General features: G+C 40.8%; 1 protein-coding gene across 1 annotated transcript in view; it reads right to left on the bottom strand.

The window, feature by feature from the left end:
• Positions 1-17,011, bottom strand: part of LOC144691873 (cilia- and flagella-associated protein 47-like) — a 647,761-nt gene that overhangs the window by 224,634 nt on the left and 406,116 nt on the right. Inside the window, exons 46-48 of the mRNA XM_078560450.1 lie at positions 11,220-11,393; positions 7,632-7,743; positions 2,448-2,594 (exon numbers count right to left, since the gene is read on the bottom strand). Of these exons, the coding sequence (XP_078416576.1) occupies positions 2,448-2,594; positions 7,632-7,743; positions 11,220-11,393 (433 nt within the window). The remainder of the gene's footprint in view (positions 1-2,447; positions 2,595-7,631; positions 7,744-11,219; positions 11,394-17,011) is intronic.

Raw genomic sequence — 17,011 nt, forward strand, 5'->3', positions numbered from 1 at the left:
CTGTGAAACACTTCACCCAGCGTTGCTACCAGTCACCAGATATTAAGTGACGAGGACTTTGTAAGTCAATCAAGCTGGGTGTACCTTTGTTGTGTCCAGATTTAATCCCTAGGTCACGGCTAAGTGGCCTATCTCACTTTATTCTTTTGTTTCTTTCTAATGGTTTGATACAACTGAGTGGCTTGCTAGTCCACTTCAGAGAGCAGTTAAGAATCAACCATGTCAATGTCAGATTGGAGCCACTACATAAAAATGGCAAGTTTCCTTCCCTAAGGTACACTAATGAAACAGTTGGATTTCTACAAGAATCTGACAGTTTCATGGTCACTTTTACTAGTGAAAGCCTTTTTATTTCAAGATTTGTTTTGTTTTAAATTCTTAGCTGTAGTAATGGCAATACATCCTGCCACTGAGGGAGAACTGTGGGAAAATATGAGACTATGTTTAGAAGGGAATGTTGAAGGAAACATCGTGGCAAACATTAGGAAGCCACATCTCTGCTGATGGAAGAATTATCTACATTGACATGAAACATACGGGTGGATTAGGGTAAAGTTGGGAGAATGCCTTGGAGAATGAATTGTAGAATATTTTCAAAAGTGAGTCAAGGCTGTTATGGATGAGAAGCAAATGCTTGTAATTGAAGGATTTAATGTTTGTGCAAAACAGGCAATATATTGACAGGACTATTTTTGCAGTGGCCCTAAGTAATATATATGAAAAAGGTGTCTTTCATTAGGTTTCCCTGTAACATAGGACTAAACTGATAATGCTCCAGGAAATACATCACATATACACCATCAAAATCCCATATTAATCTGGGGCTGAATTTCAACTCCCAAAAATGAGTGGGCTTGGGTTGTGTCAGAAGTTAAAATGCAAGAAATCTGGAACAGGAATCTAACCTGCCTTGAACCCGCCACTTCCAGTTTTAACAGAGGCATGACAAAGGTCAGGCAAACAACTCAGTCACGGAAAGTGGGATTGTCATTTAAACGTGGCTGCATTTTAACATTCATTTGTACCTTAACCACGTATAGCCAGGAAATTCAGCAACTTAAAGGAGGCCTTTATTGCACTATTTTAGGACAGAAAGGGCAAGAATGTTTCTTTCAGACCCAACGAGCTATCCAGTAAACCATGTCCCTTCACCATGATCTGTCTGCTCTGCCCCCACCCACCGACCACCATACACCACCCCATACATGACAACCTCCCACACCCCAACACTTGGATCTATCTGCTCCACCCACAGTCCCTCTCACTTGACCTCATAGGCTTCAGCTCTAAAAAGCAGGCTTCCAGTCTGAAAGGAGTCCAGCCCATCAATTAAGCTGCCTGTGGGTTAGAAGCCCATTTAAAGGCTCCCTGTATTTAAATTCTGCAGGGAACTTGGGAAGCCTGTTCTTGTAGGTTTCCTGACATCACAATAGCACCTCCCATGCAATTGGCAATAGTAATGCAAGCATTTAAACCTTCCATATTCCAGGGAATACAAGACTAGTCTATGTAATCTCTCCTCATAATATAACCCTTGGAGCCCTGGTAACATTCTGGTGTATCGGCACTGCATTCTTTTCAAGGCGAATATATCCTAAGTGTGGTGCCCAAAATTGTACAAAATACTTCAGAGATCTTGAACAGTTGTGGACTGACAGACTTACTTATTTGGTGTTCTTGTGTTGACATAAGTAGCAGAAGACTTCACTACATATTAAATTAGGAGTACTGGCTAACATTTTGCTCTCCATATCTCAGGGATACCTAATCCAACAGTAGTGTTGACATTTCTCAGCAAAGTCTACTGGATGAACCTGGGAACAGCTGGCCTGTATAGCTTCGTATCACATCTCATGGTGCTTCTCCACATTTCCCACTAACCTTTTAAATGCTCCAAAAATTGTTTGAAATAGGTTCTATCTAATTCTCCTCACTGAGAACTAATGAAATTCTACAGGGCAAGTTTCAGTGTCATGTGCTCCCAATAAGTCATAAGTACTCTTTAATTACAAAAGTTAGCCTGGTCTACTAATTTCATAAAAACACTTTTGCTCAGCTAGGAGTGTAATTACTTCCAATCCAGGCATGTTGCATTAATTTGATGTTGAATCTGGAAACCTGACTGACAAGACATTGAGCAATCAATGCCAAGCTTGGATGTCTGTGATAACATATCCTTTCCAGGACTGTGGTATTTCAGTCAGAGTCAAAACTGCTCAAAGGTAGCTTTGTACATGTAGTTTTTTGCACCCAAAGGACTTGATATGCCTGCAGGAAGGATTAAATAAAGCTTTTGCTGCATTTCTGAACAGTGCCATGGTCCACACAATTTTTAAACCATCTGAAACCATGATACCTTATAAAAGATAAACTGTGATATAACATGTGCAATTTTTCCAATAAAGAAGTAGGCTGCAGTTTAAAATTACTTGTTATTAAAAAAATACCAGAATTTGCATCCCTGATTGCTTCACATGCCATTGATGTCACGTTTGTTACTGGCTGTTCACTATCCAACTTTTCCACTGAGCTACTGCACTCAGGGAGCTGCTGCTGTTTCGGTGCTTCATCTTCAACCACAAATGAGATTACACCTGAAATAGACAACAGATGTGCTGTTAAAATGTGCATTATTTCCAATTGAGTGAATGATTCACATTATATACTGCTGTTGGTCTCAGTTTAAATTTAAGCCAAATCTCAAATTCTGGTGACATTGATCTATTTAAATTGATTTTAGTGCTGATACATCTTTAAAGTGGAACATTCCGCCGAGGGATGATTACCAGACCCAGTAGTGAAACTTTGAGGTGCTTTTCATTGATAAGATCAACATCAAGAAGCAGGAAGGATGCCAAGTTCCTCCTCGACAACAAGAACAACAACAGCAACTTATATGGCACCTTTAATGTAATGAAACATCCTAAGGTGTTTCACAGGAGCATTATAAAACCAAGCCACATAAGGGAATATTAAGTGAGATAACCAAAAGCTGGGTCGAAGAGGTAGGTTTTAAGGAGTGCCTTAAAGGAGGGAAATGAGACAGAGAGGTGCAGGGAGGGTATTCCAGAGTTTGGATCATAGGCAACTGAAGGCACAGCCACCAATGGTAAAGCAATGCACAAGGGGCCAGAATTAGAGGAACAGAGGTATCTCAAAGGGTTGTGGGGTGGAGGAGATTACAGTGTTAGGAAAGGGCAACGCCATGGAGGGATCTGTAAACAAGGATGGGAATTTTAAGGTCAAGATGTTGCCAATATAAGTCAGCGAGCACAGGGTTGATAAGGGAAAAGGACTTGCTGTTAACTTGGGAGTTAAGACAAGAGCAGCTGAGTTTTGGATGACATCAAGCTTACAGAGTGTAGACCTCAAGTTTACAGAGATCAGCCAGGATTCATTAGAATAGTTGAGTCTCAAGGTAACAATGACATGGATGAAGTTTTCAGCAGCAGATGAGCTGAGACAGGGATCAAGTCAAATGATGTTATGGGGATGAAGACAGACAATTTTATTGATAGCACAAATATGAAAATGCACAAATAAAAAAAAGAAGTCAAAAGTTAATCTCAGGGGAAAATGCGACAGCAAATTTATGATCAGATTTCCTTATACTCAGTTGGTTGCCAGGGAGAGAGATGGAGTCAGTAGCTGGAGAACAGAGTTTGGAGCAGGGACCAAAAACAATGCTTTGGTCTTCCCAATATTTAACTGGTGGAAATTTCTCCTCATTCAGTACTGGATGTCAGATAAGCAGTCCAATAATTTAGCAACAGTGGAGGAGTCAAGAGATGTGGTGCTGAGGTTGAGCTGGATGTCCCCAATGTACATGTGAAAACCAATGTTGTGCCCTCAGATGAGTTACATCAGCAGGATGTAGATGAGAAATAAGAAGGGGGAAAGAATGGTCCTTGGGAGACAGCAGGGAACAAGAAAAAAAGCCATTGCAAGTGATTCTCTAGCTATGCTTTGATAAATAAGAATTGGACCAGATAAGAACAAGCCCACCCAGTTGGACGACAGTGGAGAGGTATTGGAGGAGGATGGTGTGGTCAATTATGTCAAAAGGCTGCAGGCAGGTAAAGAAGGGTGAGAAGGTCCCCGATACACAGGATGTCACTGTTACTTTGATGAAAGCTATTTTAGTACTTTGTCAGGGGCAGAAATCTGATTGGAGGGATGCAAACATGGAGTTCCAGGAAAGATGGGAATGATTTTGGAAGACTACAATATGTTCAAGGACTTTAGAAAGAAAAGGGAGGTTGGAGATAAGGTGTTGGTTTGCAAGGATGGCGGAGGTCATAGTTTTCTGAGGAGAAGATAATGACAGCTGATTTAAAGGACAGAGGGACAACATCTGAAGCGAGAGACCATTTACTATAATCGGCTAACATAGGAGCATTGGGAGATCAGCAGTTTGGTGGGAATAGTGGGTCTCATGGACAAGAGGAGCTCAGAGACGGGAGACAGGAGAGAAACTAGAGAAAGATGCAAGTTCTGGGCTAGGGCAGGGGGAAGCATTAAAGAAAATTTAGCCAGGTGGCTATTTCAGAATGAGGTCATTAAAAACATAGCTGAACATGTATCCTCCATTGAAGGACAAAACTTTGCGGTGACAAATGTTTCCAACAGAGTGAGTGGATGCCCAAGTAGTCTTTTTAAAATACAGGTTTTATGGGGATAAAATTCACACTGCAAGGACTTCCCCGCTCCAAAATGGCATCAACTTTTATCATGGCATTGGTATCCCAACCAAGGTAAAATCAATTTCAGGAAGAGTGAGAGGTAGCAGGAAAGCTCAACTTTTGGGGCAGATATTGGAAATTTCAGCATGCATTATACATGATTTTCCAACTTATTTTTTCCAAACACTCTGAAGCCCTCTACTCCGAATATAGTCATTAGTAACTTTACACTGAGTTGTCACTGTCTGTTTCAATACTGGTTACTTTCATCTACACCCAATTTATATGGAGGTTTATTGTGTTGCACTTTCACTGTCTTAGACACTTTTACGTTTACTTGTCTTTTAATTCACTTGCATTTCCTCACAGAGATGAACTTTGTATGTTATCCACTATGGTCCCAACGTTGATTTTTGTATTTGATATTCTGTTGGTTTAGTGTCACAAGGCACTATGGTAAGTCGGCATATTTTGAGCTGCTACTCAACCTCCTTACGTTGGGAAGTGAGACTGGATTTTCCCAACACCACATGGGGGCGAATTGCATAGGCAGGCTTTAAAAATGGCAGGCGGGACCCAATTCCAGGGTTCTTGCCTCCATTCACGGCGCCGACAATTTTCATCGGCAGAAGAAAGCAGGACAGTCAGGAGCCTGCACCGAGATATCCTGATGTTGCCAGCACCATGGCAAGCTTTCATGGCAATGAACAGCACTGTGAAAGTGGAAAAGTATTCAGATGTATTAGATAATGTACTGGATAAAGTGCTATTCTGCATTGCATAATAGTTAAATTCAGACTTGATTGTGTAATATCCCCTTGCTTCCATGTTTTCCTTTCAAGTTCAGCTCAGACATCTATTTGGCTGTTTCAAAGTTTTGAACATAAGAAATAGAAGCAGGAGAAGACCATATGGTCTATCAGGCCTGCTCCACCATTCATGGTTGTTCTTGGGTTTCAACTCCACTTTGCCACTCGCTCCACATATCCCATAAATCCCTGAGAGACCAAAATTCTGTATATCTCAGCAGTAAATATATTCAACGATTATACATCCATAACCCACTGGGGTAGACAATCCCAAAGATTTATAACCTTCTAAATGAATAAATTTTTCCTCATTAAGTCCTAAATGATCGGCCACTAATTCTGAAATTATGCCCTTTGTTCTAGATTACCCAGCCAGGAGAAACCACCATTCAGAATCTACCCTGCCAAGCCCCTTCATAATCTTGAATGGTTCAATTAGATCACTTCTCATTCTTCTAAACCCCAGAGAATATTGATGCAACTTACTCAGCCTGTCCATCCACAATCTGCTGGGGTAGAAACAACTCTCTCATCCCAGGGATCAATCTGGTGAACCTTCACTGTATCACCTCCAATGCAAGTATATCCATTCTTAAAAATGGATATCAAAACTGTGCACAATGCACAGGATTTCGGGTGTGATCTCCCCAAAACCCTGTACAATTGTAACAAGCCTTCTTGACTCTTGTACTCCAATGCCGTTTTAATCAAGGCCGCCAAGCCATTTGCTTTCCTAATTGCTTGTTGTATCTGCATGGTAACTTTTTGTGTTCCTTGTACGAGTACACCCAGGTCTCTGTGAATATCAACATTTATAAGTTTTGCACCTTTTAAAAAATATTCTGCTATTCTATTCTAACAACCAAAGTGAATAACACCTCACACTTCGCCACATTATACTTCACTGTTGCCCACTCGATTAACCTGCCTATTTCTCTTTGCAGCCTCTTTGTGTCCTCCGCACAGCTTGCATTCCGTTTCAACACTGTACTGTCAGCAAAGTTAGATACATTACTTTCTGTCTCTGTCTGATATTAAAATATAGTGTAAATAGCTGAGGCCCCCACGCTGATCTTTGCAGCACTCTACTAGGCACAGCCTGCCAACTTGCAAGTGCCCCACTTATCCCTACTCGTTGCTTACTGTCCATTTATCAATCCTCTATCTCCACTAATATATCACTCTGAACTCCATGAGCCCTTACCTTGTGTGGTATCTTATTGAATGCCTTTTGGAAATCCAAGTATACTATTGTTGAAGTTCAGCTCTCCCATCTATTTGGCTGTTTCAAGGCATTGACAGCAGGCTGAGCTTCTTCAAATGTTTTAAAGTATTCAGCTCAGAAGGTTTTGTTGACACAGTCGTTCAATGGAATCGTATTATGAATGTTTGGCTGAGTATCAAACCCGCTAATAAATTCAGCTCAGCAAAGGTCGTTTATATATTTGTGCAGTGACTAACCTGATTTCAGTTCTTTGCTGAAGCAATGGAGAAGGTTGATGTTGTGTATATGGGCTTTCAAAATATGTTTGATAAAGTATCACATAATAGTTGTATCAGCAAAATTGAAAGCCATGCAATTAAAGGAACAGTAACAGCATAGAATCAAAATTGCTTAAGAGGCAGAAAGAAAAGAGTGGCGAAGAACAGTTTTTTTTTGGACAGGAGGGAAGTATACAGTGGTATCCTCCAGGGATGAGTATTAAAATCACTGTTCTTTTTGATATATATATTTATTAATGATCTAGACCTGGGTATGTTGGATCACCAATTTCAAAGGAGCTCCAAGCTTGGGAAGGCTGACTCCTTCAAATAAAAACATTGAAGGAGGTACTAAAGGACACAATAAACAACTATATAGTTAATTTCACTTAAGTTAAATTAAGAGAGAGAGAGAGAAGCAGAAAAATAGGGAGAGTGCAAGTAAATGTATGCAGAATTCAGTTTCTGGAATTCAGATGTCTAATTCTTTTATGTAGATGGAAGATAAGAGATCTCAAAAAGAAAATCCATGTTGGATACCTCTACCTACATATTTTCAATGTGAGAAATACCCTCTGCTTTCTGCCCTTCAATCATCTCTGTAAAGAAGTCAGTTAAATTATTCAATGCTTTATATTTATTTAAATGGCAGTCTTACCTGTAAACTTTCCCCTTTTCCATGGTAAAATATTAAGTGAATATGGTGCAGTTTGTCCAGCTTTTAAGGTAATAGATGGCTCTCCACTCACTATTAGTAAGTCTGATACAACCTGGAAACATGTGTTTAGTTTTATACTTTTTAACAAAACATTTCAACATAGGCATTAGTTTGCCAAGTTGTGACACTTTTAAATAGAGTATTCGAATAAAATGAATCAACTGTCAAGTTGTGCTTTTAGCTCCGTAGATTATTTGAAAAATGGAACAATTTGAGTGTTTATATACGAACAGTGTAAAGCGGAATTCATTAAACAACAACACATTAAACCTTTAACACCTCAGCTTATCTGAACATTAAATTGGAAAATTAACTTCAATGCAGCAGAAACATGCCTATTCTAGCATTGTAAGAGCTGAAGCCACTTGAAGCCCAGTCTATTTTTGAACGGAACTGAAGTGTTGTGTGTCTCAAACATACATTCATGCTCTCTGACCTGATAAAAATAATTTAAAAACTAACTTTTCAGAGCTTGTTCAACTCTGTTGCCACTAAAACTGATTGGAATACATGGTATTAACAGTTCTTTCCTAGAATGGCAATTCAAATCCTATAAATTTCACAGGACCTCGATAGCATGTTTAAAACAAAAGGCCAGCTGCTTGAAACATGCAGCTGCTTTGGGCACCCAGCATTAGACACCTGTAAAAGTGTCAACTGCAGAACTTTGGTGTTAATAGGAATTAAGTCTACCAATCCCAGTTTGAGGCTGTTAATACCAATTTACGTAAATTTAAATCCATCTCATTTACCGTTCTATGAATGTTTGAAGGCTAATACATATGTTAAAGATCAAGGGTGAAAGCTCCTGGGCTTAGTCCCTGCTGGAACAGTAGGGCCATTTTTGGTTCGAGAACCCAAGTTACCAATGGGTGGGCTTAGCCAGGGCTCTTTAACTCATCAAAGGCTTTAACAACCAGCCTCCGAGTTATCCAACCAATAAGGGAGAGCAGGATTATGCACCCATTCTGTAAAAGGAAGGATTACATGGCATGGGTTACAAGACCTCACTGTACTTGTATTTTTAAGGCTGCAGCAACTATAAGAATGGAAAGAAGACTTGGGAAGTCTGCTCCCTGGACCTCCTACTCTTACCTGGAGGTCCTGCTGCATGATCTGAGAGGCTGCAGTAAGGTGAGCTCTCCCAAGGATAGGAGGAAGAGGACAACCTCTCAAACCAAGCAGGAGCGGATGGAAGTGGCCAAGGAAGTCAGCAGCACAAGTGAGGTCACTCAACCTGGAGTCAGATCCTGGTCCTCAGAAGGGTGGGAAAAGAGAGTTTTTTAAATTTATTCACGGGATGTGGGCTTGGCTGGCTGGGCCAGCATTTATTGCCCATCCCTAGTTGCCCTGGAGAAGGTGGTGGTGAGCTGCCTTCTTGTACTGCAGCAGTCCATGTGGTGTAAGTACGCCCACAGTGCTGTTAGGAAGGGTGTTCCAAGATTTTGGCCCAGCGACAGTGAAGGGACGCTGATATATTTCCATTTCAGGATGGTGAGTGGCTTGGTGGGGAACTTCTGGGTGGTGGTGTTCCCATCTATCTGCCTCGTCCTCCTAGGTGGTAGTGTTTGTGGGTTTGGAAGGTGCTGTCGAAGGAGCCTTGGTGAATTCCTGCAGTGCGTCTTGTAGATGGTACACACTGCTGCTACTGTGTATCCGTGGTGGAGGGAGTGAATGTTTGTGGATGTGGTGCCAATAAAGCTGGCTGCTTTGTCCTGGATGGTGTGAAGCTTCTTGGGTGTTGTGGGAGCTGCACTCATCCAGGCAAGTGGGGAGTATTCCATCACACTCCTGACTTGTGCCTTGTAGATGATGGACAGGCTTTGGGGAGTCAGGAGATGAGTTACTCATCGCATGATTCCTAGCTTCTGACCTGCTCTTGTAGCCACAATATTTATATGGCTAGTCCAGTTCAGTTTCTGGTCAATGGTAACCCCCAGGATGTTGATAGTGGGGTATTCAGTGATGGTAATGCCATTGAACATCAAGGGGCGAAGGTTAGATTCTCTCTTGTTGGAGATGGTCATTGCCTGGCCCTTGTATGGTGCAAATGTTACTTGCCACTTGTCAGTCCAAGCCTGGATATTGTCTAGACATGGACTGCTTCAGTATCTGAGGAGTCGCGAATGGTGTGAACATTGTGCGATCATCAGCAAACATCCCCACTTCTGATCTTATGATGGAAGGAAGTTCATTGATGAAGCAGTTGAAGATGGTTGGGCCGAGGACACTACCCTGAGGAACTGACATAACACTTTTAAGGGCCAAGCCCCACAGTCTAACTGCCCCAGCATTCTCCAGCAAGCATGCTTCAGAACAACACGTCTTGCAGCTCCACTCATCCCTCTCTCCCCATAGGGAGTGTTTTGTTATTAATAAGTCAGTAAAAACTGGTGAATTTAGGTAAATTTAGTTTATGTTCCCTGTATTATTGATGCAATTCCTAAGGAACCTTAATTTGGATTATATTACATTGACTTGAAGTTGCATATAAGTCTTTTACTCTCCCAGATGAAGATGATTGGAGATATTCAAAAGTCAAAGAGTATGAATGATAGGAAAATCAAATGTGGAGAAGTCCATCAAAATTTCCATTAAATGCTTCCAGCAGTGAAATCCTGTGAAATGCTGATTCAGTTATTAATCGTGTAGCACTTCCTTAATTTGACCAAAGTGGCAGTGAAATTACGGGTATGAGAATGTTTGGGCAGTCTACACATAAAAAAATCCTATTTAATTGACCTATTTGTGGCACTAGATTAATTTGCTAGCGGTTTGTTCATTAAATGAGTTTGGTATATACAATAGTATAGGCATATATGAGGCTGATTTTAACTCCTGGTGGGGAATCACATGGGACTGTAGGACATAGGTTTCAACTCACTTGAATTCAGTAGTTATATAATGTGAAGACTCAGTCAGCTGCTCAGCCGCTTACAGAGGAAGAAGCAGCTGTCTGGTGGAGAAAGATGAAAATTAGGAGGCCTAGAGGATATTCACTGGCATCAGGAGGACAACACTGGCAGTATCATTAGTCCAGTTTGCATATTCTTGCAGCTAGGAGATGGGGGTGGCCAGGATAGTGGAGGCTGGATTTTCTTTGTGAGGCCCAGCAGATCACTTAGCTTAAATTTACCTTAGCAGGCCTTAATGGTTTCCCAACATGTTTACCTGGTAGGACAACCATAACCAGCACCTTGCTCAGGGAGTTGATTAAAATTGCACTGGGTCCATTAGAGGATTTGAATTTATTAATGAGGCTGTGCCAGAGACAACTACAAGCCTTATCCATCAATAAAACCAGTAGTATCAAATTAGCAGATTATCTAAAACAGAACAGGAAACAGGCCTACTTGGTTTCCCACTTCATTTACGCTGATCGGGGAAGAGTTAAAATGGCCCCATAGCTTCAAGTAACTGAGTGCTAAATTGATGTAAGCTAAGTAGATATTTTCTTACAGTATAATTTATATTAGCTCATTTTGGCAAGGAAATCAAGCTAATATTGTAAAGTCTGAACTCTCTTACCTTACATGTTAACCTGGTTTGAGTATAATTAGGAACCATTAAGACCTTCCTTGTAATCTGTCTTACTTGGCAATCTATTGTGACATGATCCACTGCCACAGGCTTTTTGCCAATCCCTTTGAGGTTGATGATACGCTCTGTACCATCTGTTTCATTCGCCAGGACAAGTTTACCCTGTGAATGAGGAGGCAGTTCAAGAGAAATGCAAGTGTTAGAAATAGTAGAGGTCTGTATCACTGTCAAAAAGCCACTCCTTTTCAATGGGCTGAATTTTCCCCTAGTCGGGGGCGAAGTTGAAGGGCGGGCGCACACAGGCACGCTTCTGATTGGCGCCCCCAATTGGAGGCATGGCACCATTTTACGTGAGTGGGCCAATTAAGGATCGCCCAGCGTGACATCTGCACAGAAGCGCTATGCGCTTCCTGTGCGGGCAGAGAGGGGAATCCCAAAATTGAGAGTGCGCTCTTTCGCGCATGTGCACGAAAGTGCGCACTCATCTCCCTGAGGATAAATGCAGCCTCAGGGAGATCGGCTCAAAATGTAAAAAACCTAAAAATAGAAAAGTAAAATTTCCCTAACATGTCCCCTCATGTGACAATGTCACATGAGCTGGGACATGTCCATAATTTTCACAAAATCTTTATTAAAATTTTTTTAAACCTACATGAAACCTCATCCTGCCCGTGGATGAGGTTTCATGCTTTTTCTAGTTCGCGCCAGGGCTCCTGGCCTGCCCACCAACCTTAAGGTTGGACGGGCAGGTCCTTTAATTACTTAATTGGCTCTGTCAATGGCCTCACTTGGCCATTGACAGGTTGGTGGGTGCACAGCTGATTTCGCTGCGCCCCGCCTTCCTGAAAATTTAAATGGGGCGCGGTGACATCACGAGTTCCCCCCGACGTCACTGCGCGTCATTTTATGCATCGGCGAGCGGGCCCCACCCCTGCTCACCGACGCATAAAATCCTGCCCAATGTATTTCACGTCCAGTTAGCAAATAGGTATTCTGGAATGTGCTGATTACCTCTTAGCTCAATTTAAAATATTCAGGCAACATTTATAAAACTTTGATTCAGGCAACTCAGCATAGTTTAATTATCATTACATAATGTAAATAACATGAAGAGTGTAAACATAATTTGTAATGAACAAGGAGTATGCCAAGAATAATAAAATATAAAGACTAATTATAGGTTAATGATGACTTTTTTAATTAATGAGGAAGATCATTCTGGCCACATTTCCTCATCCAACCAGAAAGAATCAACAGTTGGCTCATAACCATGTCCACCTGTTTCTTAAATGCTCCTGAGAGTTTTGCTGCCTCTAGCCTATAAGTAATTCAATTCCAATTGTTCATCACTCTGTGTGAAAAAGCATTTCCTGGATTCGGTCCCAAAAATTACCTTTGACTTATTTAACATTTGGCATTTTACCATGTTTTAGTTTGAAGTAGCATTCCACATTTATGTTTTTCATGCCTTTATATATCGTATAAAATTACCTATGGTCACTTCCTTTCCAGGTGAAATGCTTAAATGTCTTCAATTTTGCTATGCAAATCAGTCCTCTAAAACTAGGGATTGGCCTTGTGGCTCTGATGAACTTCCTCAGAGACTTGAATGTCTTCCTTGTCTTTCAGTGGCCAGAACAGAGCACACCTCCATTCTTGCCAAATTTCTCCTTTTTCTGAAAGGCACTGGTTTCTTTTTGGGGTCTGATTTTCTGCAGACAGGTGACCTACCATACATTTATCAAGGGGGCATTAATCATGTTTGAACCTCAAGGGAAAGTTTTGTTGGGCTGTTCAACCACAGGGAGAGCCTAACTTGCCTCACTTGACAGCCATACACATGCAGGAATTTCTAGGCAGCATCAAGAGTAGAAATCCTGGCCAACAGTACCTCTCTTGCCTCTAATGCCCCTCTGACTAGAATCAATTAACTAAACACAGATAAAGGACCCTGACATCAATTTGGTCTGCCTTCATGACTGCATTTCACCAGGTCAACTTCCCTGATCAGTTTAAGTTTATGTCTTGTCTGTTGATACAAAACGGACAGTGATCCACATTCTCAATACGCATTGCATTCATGTCACAGCTCAACGGACTCGAGCATAAACTGTCAATAAATAGTCAGAAACACTTTAAATTTATTTAATAAGATCCCCTGCCGGCCCAGCATGTTTATCCAGTAAATAGCTGAGCTACGTATACCATTATGAGTTCAGGTTCAATCTTCAACTGGACAGAATTCTTCTGATCAACAATCATCCCTCACCCACTATCTAAAACAGAATAACTGTTCTCATTGCTATGGATGTACAAAACTTTCAGCCAAATTTGCCTACAAAGCATCAGGAGCTAGAAATCAAAAAATAACTAATTGACTGTGAATCAATTTGGGATCTAAGGATGTGAAAGATACTTTCAGAATTTGAGTCTTACCATACTGTAGTGACTTAGGCCAGGATATTCCAGCCCAGTTGTGCTGGGACCGCCACAGGAGATTCGGCGGCCCAGCCAAAAGCCCACTGAGTTTTGGCAGGACCAGATGATCCCGGCGGTGGGCACGGCTGGAAAGTCCTGCCCATAATCACTGAAGCATTAGAATACAATTTAGCATCTACGTTAGCACTATTGCATCTACGTTAGCACTATTGAGTCTACATTAGCACTATTGCATCAATGATTCTGAGATTTCTTTTCTGGTGCTGAAATCCAGAGGATATGGGCATCATCGGCAAAGCCAGGATTTATTGCCCATCCCAAATTGTCCTTGATAGGGCAGTGGTGGTCTGCCTTCCTTACAGCTTGAGTGGCTTGCTAGGCTATTTCAGAGGGCAGTTAAGAGCCGACCATGTTGCTGCACATCAATTAAAATTACAGTTAAAACTACCATTCGAGCTAGGCCACTTCGAGCATTAAATTATTAATCTCAAATTCTTCCCAGCCTGCCCCACAGAAACAAAGATGGGCAAGTGGATTTGAGGTACAGGTCAGCCATGATGTAGTAATTGGATTTCAAAACCCAGTCATCCCCGTTTTCCTAACGAATAAAAGACAACTTTGCATGCACTATCAAGTGTAATTGTGAATTACCCAAGTCACCCACTCTACCCCAACTGTTCTCATGCATTAACAAACTGTTCATTATTCTCATCAGTCTATGCACATGCATTGCACACAGTCATTAAATCATGTGGGTCTCTTAGTGGTACACATGCGTGTTGTCACTGGTTGTTCAACTGGGTGATGTTCCTTCTCCAGGGAGCGTCATTCCCATGGTACTTGTTGTTGCTGTGGTAACTGTTGTTGTTGTTCCACTTCCATTGTTGGGATCAGTGGACCTCTGGAAGTGATGTTCATTCTATCTTCTGTACAGCTGGTGAGATCCCATCTTCCTGACCAGCCTGCAGTGAAGGACCAGCTTCTCTACTTGTTCATATATATCAATGGTTGTGCCGGTATATTTGGTCATTCACGTCTACTGCATACAATTGAAGTGACAATTGCTCTATGTATGTCCTATATTGCAATGTGGGCTGACTGCTGTTGAGAGCAGTGAAGGTTTGTACCCTTCTGAGCTGTCCAATGTTCAATTCTGGTAATAGTTTGGCAGTCCTGACAAAATGAAATATGGCTTTCTGCCAAGTTTGATCTTTTTACTCATGCCTGTTACTACTTCTGGTTTCAGTAGCTTCTTTGCTATTGGAAGACTAGTTTGGGTGCAATGTGACATTAGTCTTTGGACTGGACAACTTTCCCTGCTTTCAGTCAGTGTGTTTCTCTACTCAAGGATTGCCTTGTATATATCTGTGCTAGATTTGTTCAATTTCTTGACAATTCCTTTGGGGATTTACACTGCCACCTCAGCCTTTCCATTCAACTGGGGATAGTGCAGAGATGATTTATAGTGTTGAATAACCCAATCCTTTGTGAAGCAGCTAAATTCCTCACTCATGAACTGAAGACCATTGTCACTCATCACCACGTCTGGAATGCCGTAATGTCTGAAGTGTGCTTTCAAACATTCTACTATCTTTCCAATGCAGTTGGTAAAGTGGAGTTATTTAAAAATCACAGAGGGAATCTTTAAACAACCATCATAATCAATAATTTTAAGTGTTATGTTTGAGATGTGACTCTAAACTCAGGAATCAGACCACTAGTTCTCGAGTTTTTACATTAACTAAATGAAACATTTTATTAATTTACATTGTTTAAATATAAATGTACACACGGCTACAAATTAATACTATCATAACTTTTAACAAATTCCCAAACTAATCTCTATTAAGGCAACAGCAACCCATAGACTTAACCAAAACACCGCGCAAAGCATTTTCACCTTACAAATTCAAAATGAGATTATTTTCACTGTGGAGCCAGTTGGAGGCTTGCAGCTGCCTTTTGATCTTACATTGCCTCTGCTCTGCACACCCGAAAACCACTGAAGTTATACCTACCAGCCCCACTGAACGTTAATTCTCATTGTATCAACAGCCTCTTTGAACTTCACCATTTAACAATGAAACCCCTTTCATAATACTAATTTTATTAGTAATATGAACATATTGCTTGGTAGCTGTTAGAAAAGTATCAAGTTTTCAACCCACTTCTTGAATGCTCCACTCAAAAAAATGCAAATGCGCTCTACCTCTCTGTTTACATCTCAAACTAGCACATATCAAAGCACCCAGGTTAACTGGCTTTAATCCAATTAGACACGCCCACAGACCAAACCTCTATTTTAAAAGAAAAATATTTTCCAAAATATTATATACATTAATAGCTTTATGACACCCCCCTCCTTATCAGAATATGAACCGCCATAATTCTAAAAGACGGCTTCATTTTAATAACCCATCTCACATCATCTCCTATACTTATTATACTATTACATTACCAGATGCATACATTAACATAACTATATATATATACACAAGTCCTTGGTATGAACAGAAATCACTCCAGTTCAGTGTCCATTTAAACTTCTTGTTCTTTTTTAATAGTTCAGTCAGTGGAGCAACTACTAAAGTTTGATACAAGTTTCTGGTAAAACCCACTCATGCCCAGAAATCTCAAAACTTCTCGTTTTGTTGGAAGGCACTGGGAAATCCACGATAGCCTTGACTTTTGCATCTCTCGGAGCCACCTTACCATGGCCAATGATATGGCCTAGACACGTAACTTGCGCTTTTGCAAATTCACTTTTAGCCAAGTTCATCACCAAATTAGCTTCTTGTAGTCGAGTAAATAATTCTTCCAGATGCTGTAAATGCTCCTCCCAGGTCTGACTGAAAACATTTAGATCATCAATATAAACTGTACATTTGCTTAAGCCCACAATTACTTTGTTTGTCAGTCTTTGAAATGTCGCAAATGCATTCTTCATACCAAATGGCATGATTTTAAACTGATATAGTTCACTTGGCATTACAAAAGCCGATATCTCCTTTGCTCTCTCCAACAATGGTACTTGCCAATATCCTTTTAGCAAGTCAATATTTGTGATAAATTTTGAATGTCCCGCTTTCTCTATGCAATTCTCCAACCATGGTATAGGATATGAATCCGCTTTTGTCACCGCATTCTCTTTTCAATAGTCCACACACAGTCTGTGTGTTCCATCCGGTTTCGGTACCAGTACAACAGGCGAACTCCAGTTATTGCAACTAAACTCAATGATGTCATTTTGAAGCATGAAATCAATTTCTTTTTGTACTTGTGATAACTTTGCCGGATTTAATCTAAAAGATTGTTGCCTTATTGAAGATGATATTTCTATA

This window comes from Cetorhinus maximus, chromosome 16 (genome assembly GCF_964194155.1).
Source record: "Cetorhinus maximus chromosome 16, sCetMax3.hap1.1, whole genome shotgun sequence".
NCBI classification, from domain to species: Eukaryota; Metazoa; Chordata; class Chondrichthyes; order Lamniformes; family Cetorhinidae; genus Cetorhinus; species Cetorhinus maximus.